At 29.1% G+C, this 7,875-nt stretch overlaps 1 protein-coding gene across 1 annotated transcript; it reads right to left on the bottom strand.

Annotated features, from left to right (window-relative positions):
• Positions 1-1,339: 1,339 nt before the first annotated feature.
• Positions 1,340-4,507, bottom strand: LOC100785019 (INO80 complex subunit D). The gene is made up of 2 exons (XM_003548880.5): positions 3,944-4,507; positions 1,340-1,722 (listed from the first exon to the last, which is right to left on the bottom strand). Exons 1-2 carry the CDS (start codon positions 4,477-4,479, stop codon positions 1,467-1,469), a joined length of 792 nt encoding a protein of 263 aa, XP_003548928.3. The 5' UTR covers positions 4,480-4,507; the 3' UTR covers positions 1,340-1,466.
• Between the last annotated feature and the right edge of the window lie 3,368 nt (positions 4,508-7,875).

The following is a 7,875-nucleotide window of genomic DNA, read 5'->3' on the forward strand; positions in this document are numbered from 1 at the left end:
ACCAATATATATATATATATATATATATATATATATATATATATATATATATATATATATATATATATATATATATATATATATATTTTAATTTTCCCCTTTCAAATAAAGCTTAGGGATGGAAACCTAAACTTGCCAGGCCAAGGTCAATTGAAAATCAAAATAGTAGCCAGGTTCAAGATTATTTTATACAGGCTTTTCTTCTTATTTTCAAAGGAAATAAAAACCTCTTATCCAACCAACAAATTGTTAAATGAATATTATTCTTTTACTTTTCTACCCCTTTTCATTATAAAAACAGGAGTTACAACTCTTACTTTTCTTTATAAAGTAAAAATTCACTAAAGTCGAGTCAATATCCTTCCATGAATAGGTAGTCTCTTCAATTGTATATCATCTATTACAAATAGGTGCAAAAGTTTCCTTGTTGTATTATAAAAAGAAAAAATATATATATTTGCAGTGCAGTCCTAGTCCATACAATTTTTAGTTTCTTCGAAAGGAAAACCTAGATCGTGATCACCTACTTTTATAGACTGTTGCTACAAACTTACAATCCACTCAAATAATCAATTTTTTTCTCTCCATGTAACAGAAGAAAGTACATGACAACAAGTAGATATGGATCATTTTATGATGTTGAATAACATGATATATGGTCAATTGGTCATCCTAGAGAGAGACAATTTTTTTTTATCAAATATAATTAGTGGGTCCTAAGATAAAAATTGTCTTTTGTCTCTCCAATAGGACCATATCATGTCACTCAACATATTCACAATGAGTAACTTGCACAAACCAATATCTGTTCAAAACCAGCATCTGAAAATACATGACTGATCGAGATAGCTATGACAACTAAATACATAACTGTTAGGAGTTAGGACTTGGGTTGGGTCCCTTGGCAATGCAAGAAAAAAACAGCTAGCATACCCATAACATCCAGTTAGTAAAAAAAAAAAAAGCTTTGTTATTTCTACTTCCCTGTTCTATTGGCATTTTCACATTAATCAAAATCTTCTTGCATCTATGAGCAAAGAAATATTGCGAAACAGATAAATATAAAATAGATTATATGGAATTTGTATATTCATTCCATTATACAATCCAATAACCCCAAGCACGATTTAGTGAGTTAGGCATGATATGATCTACAACATCAAAATTTTAGTTAGGATCGAGACTCCATGCAAAAAGGCTATTGAAGTATATACAGATTCTTACTCGAAGAACAAAACGACAATTGAATATATTATGATGCTGCTCATGAATACGACTAAGAAAGCGATAATGACAAAATAAATAAAAACATGCACGTGTAGAAGGTACTGTTTTTTTCTTGGCATCTAATGCTTCAATTAAATCATAATCCTATTTTTCAGATTATGAAAATATTCATTCTATACACTGCAAAATCATTAGGAATTCAACATCCTATTCCATAATCAGCAGATAAGTTTTGTTTCTTATTCAGTCTCAACTTTAGGAGCAGTTTTCTTCAATGCAAGCTTTCGTTTATTTTGAATTTGGCAGACAAATTCAAAAGTTATTACACGTAACTTCACATTAGGCTTACGAGTGGTGGCGATAGCAGTCCCTAACCCTGCCCTTCTTAATGCACGAGCTAAACACCTTTCACCAAATTGAAAATGAGAGGGGCATGCAGGAGGAACCATGGACCTCAATATTGGCTTATTACAAAAAGAAGGCCCTGTTGGCAAACTGAATAAAGCCAAGAACTTAGTCAGTGAAGTTGTCTAGCCTATCTAGATATTGGTAAGTATTGCAAATAAAAAATAAAATGTAAGAAACATCTTGTGTGTGACAAATATATATGATTTAATAATTAAATGAAGGGACAAAGCCCTAATAATTGAACAAAGGAGCATGCCTTTTGAGAAGGAATCTCTTAAATTAATTGCTTATTAAAAGGCAATGATCCATATTGAAAGAAAATGAATAAGTCACTGTCTCCGCCTGGTAAAGTATGTATCTTCCTACCCATTCTTATTACTGAGAACTAGAATTCTCATAGCAATTTCTAGTGTTTTCTACAAGTTTTAAGACATCATTCTTTTACAATGGATAATGGTTAGCATTCCTACTCATTCTTATTACTGAGAACTATGAATTCTCAAGATCCTTATTCTAGATGATTGAAACATGAAGGTTTACATTAAATGGAAATAGATAGAGAGATTGATTTACCAGTTGTGGGTATGAAGACTAGTATTCAGTATGGAACAAGTATTCAATAGCTTAAACTAGCAAAATAGGCTACAAAATCAAAGTTTTTACAAGAAAGATCTTCCATATAGAACCTAAAAATGGTAAAGTGCAACATGGTTTATTGTTTAGTAAGTGTTGAAATGAACACTATTTAAGAAGCACACTACTATGGTAACATTCCTGTTAAGTAACATAACATGCCAATCTCTAAAAGACATGTTGATTGGTAAAGTGCAGTGTGCTGAAAACTCAAGAATTTGAATCAAATTACTCTTTTAAGATTAAGACAACAAAATCTGACTGGTTCTGAATCATCATTGAACTTGAAATGGATTCATTCTTTGTAAAACATATGCAACTTTCATTTGACATCATTAGTCACAAGGTTGAACATCTTTTTCTCATAATTAGATTTTGAGCAACAAAATTAAGTAAGCATCACATATTTTCAAACAGGAGGAACCACTCAGTTTTAAATTTTCAGAACCCACAACCTTTACGTTGCATTTTGCATGAAGGTTCTCTTGCTATAACAAAATGGATTCACTGTTGTTATTCTTTTGCGTCATAGACTCAACAAAGTTTTGAGGTGGCCATAAATGGATTAATGTCACAGATAAAGATGAATAGTGAGCCTCAAAAGAGCACAGAGGATGAAACACAAATTACATGGTTGTTATTTCTCTTAAAAATTCAATTAGAAGAAGCAACACTGACTCTACAATCTATAGTTCTATACACACTGCATCAAATTAAAATTGACCAAGCTTTTAACATAGGGAACACTATACAGTAAACTGAAGCACAATAAAGTGGACAATTTTCCCACAACCAAACAACCAATTTTGAGAAACAAAGAAAATCACACTCTTTTTCTTCTTCTACGAACATAATTAACCCTTGAACCACACTATTCAAGCAAATAACCAAAGCGGTCTATACACTTAATTGTTAAATTAGTCCTAGTGCATATTTGGTTTCATGTTAGAGAATTGATTCCGAGTCCATAATTGATTTTGGATAAATTTTCACATGTTTGGTTTCTCGTCGGAGAAAAGTTCAATATTGATTCTAAGTTAAAACAACTTTGAGTAGCTTTTGTGGGTGATGGTCACAATTTCCTTCTTCCTTCTTTTCTCTTGGCCTCCCTCCCTTCTTTCTCTCAACCTTTTGTCTCTCTTAAGCTCAACTCCAATCCAAAACTCAGACTTTCAATCCTCTTTTCTCAACCAACTCAAGAATATACACTCATGATCTCACAATGAGGAGTACAAGGATAGATAAAACAATGTGAACAATATTTCTAGAAATTTAGTATTTAGAGAGAAAGTACTCTTGATCGAGTCTAAGTGTCCACCCTCACAACTCTATCAATGTTTTCTTTCTTCCTTTGAGACATTCACCTTACTCAAAAGCAAGTTGAGTTTTACACATGACTTGATTTTATAATAAAAACATCCAAACATAAATCACATCACTTCAAAATCAATTTCACCTATGGTAATTCAAACACACACTTAAACAGTAGATTAGTATTGGAAAAAAATTGCAAGACAGGACTAACATTTCGGATAAAAAAAATAGGACAACAAACTGACAAAGTGTAATTTTCATTATTCACTTCGCAGTATCTTCCAGTTTCACTTCAACAAGCACAAACCTATTTTCAATTATCAATTATCAATTTTCAATTTTTTTTAAAAAAAAAACTCACTTTTTGGCAACGGCTTTGCATCCCCGGTAAAGCTTCTGCTTGGAATCGCCCAATATATGAGTGTGACAGTAATTCGTCAAAGCCATGGCCTTCGTCTTGCATCCGTTATAACGACACTGCACGATGTCGTCACCACCACCAGAAACGACGCCGTTTTGGTGGTTGTTGTTGTCGCTGTTGTCATTGTGATCCTCCTTGAATGGGCTCTTGCCGTAGCTCCAGCAGTAGTCTCGGTACTTGGACCTCATCTCCTCCATCAGGGCCCAGTAGTGGGCCCGGTAGCACCGCCCCAGCTGCCTCGTTCGCCGCAGCCGCCGCCGGAGCACCTCCTCCCGCGTCAGCACCCGCGACTTCGCCAGCGCCGTGTCGCCCTCGCCGCCCTCGATCGCCACCGGCCACGGCGGAGAGGATGCAGAACCCCACTCGTCCATCGGTGCCGAGTCGCCAACTCGGAACCGGGTTTCTTGCTGGAACTCGGAAGAGTTCGTTACGGTAATTTTATTTTCTGACTTTGATTCTTCGGCGTTGGGAAACATTTAGAACCGTTGGATACCGTTTAAAAATGATCTGACGATCAGTTTGAAAGTAATTATTTAAGTGATTTATCTGTCAATTATAATCCTCCCGTAACTTTTAATCCATAATTTTAGTTTTCTTATCTTTAAATTAATGATTTTTGTTCCCTAATTTTTAAAATTACACAATTTTAATCCCTCTTAAAATCTAAGTCCATTTTTTATTTTCATTTATCACCCAAACTGCTAAATCATTCTAATTATATACATTACTATTATGTATAAAATATTGCCGGGCCCTAATGGAGGAGCCGTTAGTGGTCCGATAACAAAAAAATATGTTTATTGAATGTTAAATTTTTATTTATAAACAATAAAATAATCTAATAAATATGAAAATTAAAATGTTTAGTAATTAAATTATATAATTTAATATTTAATTTATTTTTTCATACAGTCACTTTTGTCTTTCTTAACTTTTTTATCTTATTTTCTTCTATTTTTTACCACGCCACTAAATTATATAATTCATTTTAATATTATAAGTTATTATTTAATTAAAAGGATTTTTTTGTAATAATTAATTAAAATTATATTTAAGGTAATTTTGGTTATAAATATTTAGTCAACAAATATATCATATAGTAGTTTGTAATTTGAAATTAAAGTTTAATAATGTAAATTAGCATTTTAACAAAGATTTAAATATATTTTTGATTTATGCAAATTAATACTTTCTCAATTTTAATTTCTATAAGTTTTTTATTCATTTTAGTCTAAGTAAATTTATACTTTAGGAACCAAAATTAAAAAAAAATATATATATGAAGTTACATTGAACCAAAAATATATTCAAAGACTTTTAACAATATGGAAATACCTTGCACAATGGATAAAATAAATGCTTTTGGAACTACACAATCTTAAACTGCTGAGAAATGACCAGCTTCTGGATACACCTAGTTGCTCTCTCACAATAATTTACATGGAAATTATTACCCTATTTGGAAGTTGAAAATTCCTGAGAAGGTGAAGTTCTTTGCATGACAAGGTATGAAAAAAGTCAATGATGACTGAGATGCTCTTTGTAGTATTCATTGTTGGTTGCAGAGAAGATGGAGAATTGTGTTGCTGATAGCTTAGCAAAGTGGGGAGCCATCAATGCCTCTTTGGAAGAATCCTCCCACTTTCGTATTGGGACAGGCTCACCTCGACTTGATATTTGCTTTCTAGATATATTTTGTCTTTCTTTTTTCCTATGTACCCAAAAAATATGATTAAAATTTACAATAATAAATACTTTTAATATATAAATTACATTATAATTAAAATTTATAATAATTAAACATTTTTAAACATATGTTTTTTTTTTACTTTCTCATAAAGTAAATTAAAATACCTACATTGACAAGAGCATTTTTAAGTGTTGGAAGAAACAACTTTGCTTTGCCATCCCCACATATCAATGGGATTGAGAGGATTTTTTTTAGAATATAAATTTATGAATAATATGTAAAACTTTTAAACCTTAAAAAGTATTCAATAAATATTATATATAAAACTCTTTTTTAAAAAATAGTACTATAAAACTATTTTTTTCGTTAAATATGTTAATTGCAAAGTGATTTCAAAAAATATATTTCAGTTGGAGATATAATTATTTTTTTTACAAGTATGAAATCTATATTTTTTTAGACCACAAGAATTCTCTATTAGAAATAATCTTATTCATTCCAAACAAAACTATGGTAGGAAGTAAAGTTTTCCTTTCAAGTATTTAATAGAGTTACATATTTAGGATTCAAATATTAGATCATCAGTTAAATTAAAACAATCTCACACTAGTTAATTCATGTATTTCGTGGTAGTATATGAAATCTATACTTATACAACCAAGAATTACATTTTTATAATTTTTTAGGATTTGTTTACTATATTAGATGACTTCACCTAAATATTTTATTTGACATGATTTACCAGTAATTCAATGGTAAATTATCAACGGAAATTATGATTTTATCCATGAATGTGTAAAAAGTCTTGCAATTAAGCCATGATGTATAACTTAATGACAAAATAATACATGAACTTTACAATTTAATGACAAATTATACTTTAACTTTACAACTATCTTAACTTTACAATTTAATGTCAAATTGATCATTGAATATTATAACTTAATAATAAAATGATTTCATGAAATCTTTAAAAAAAATATTTTCATGAAACGGTATGACATAATTACTTTTTATTTATTCAAAGACTAAATTAGAATTTTTATTCTTTTAAAGTTGTCACCAATTTACACATTCAAATACCATTTATCCTTAATTCAAAAATGTTTTACCTAAATTAATCACTCTTTTGGTATCTGCCAATTTAATATAACATCTATGATTTAATATTTAAATTTCAATTTAATTTTAAATTAAGATTAGTTAGTATAAGTAATATTTTTTGAAAGAATAAAAAAATATTATTAAAGATAAAATAAAATAATTATTATAGCAAATATTGTGTAATTTAATATGAAATAAAACATATCTTAAAAATCTTTTCTCTTAAAATTATATAAAGTCTATGTAAAATTCGATAACTTTACAAACTATTTTTTAAAATGTTCTATTTCTATTCATGAATGTAAAATACTTGTATTATAATTTATTTATAAATTAATATTATTAAAAAAATATCTTATGCTTAAAAATATTTATAATTATAATATTAGAAAATTATCTTGTTGTTAAAATATCAATACAAGTTAAGATCAGAGACTTAATTGGAAAAAAAAAATACATGGACCTAATAAAAAAAATTACCAAATAGTTGAACAACTTGTAAATTAATTTATCTTCTTATAAAAACATTCTAATTTATTGAGAATAATGATTGACAAAATTATTGTAAAAATAAGCATTTAATTTTTATACATATGAAAAAAAATTACATTATCAATTAATCAAAAATAATTTTTAAAAAAGTATCATAAAAAATAATAAATTTTTTAAATGTACTAATGTGTGATTAAATGATTATATAATAATATCAAGGAGGTTTAACTTAGTTGATTGAACATCATGCATATGCTATTATAAATTTATTGATACTTTTTTTTCATTTCTATGAGTAAAAAATGGCTATATAATTCTTTTTTCATTTATTGATATGTGATTAAACAAATCTATAAACTATAGAGTAAATTACATGGACTATCCTTGAAGTTTTTTCCTTACTTCACTTAATGGCCCTACCTTTTTTGAACCCTACAAAAAATTCATTATGTTTTTTTGGATTTTGTTACATCGACTCCCCCCTCAAGTGTAAACCATTACATTGACTCCTTCTTAAGTGTAAAAAGTGTTACATCAACCCCTTAAGAGGCTCATAGTAATGTGAATAATGAAGTATTGCATTACT

Source organism: Glycine max, chromosome 16 (assembly GCF_000004515.6).
Source record: "Glycine max cultivar Williams 82 chromosome 16, Glycine_max_v4.0, whole genome shotgun sequence".
Taxonomy (NCBI): domain Eukaryota; kingdom Viridiplantae; phylum Streptophyta; class Magnoliopsida; order Fabales; family Fabaceae; genus Glycine; species Glycine max.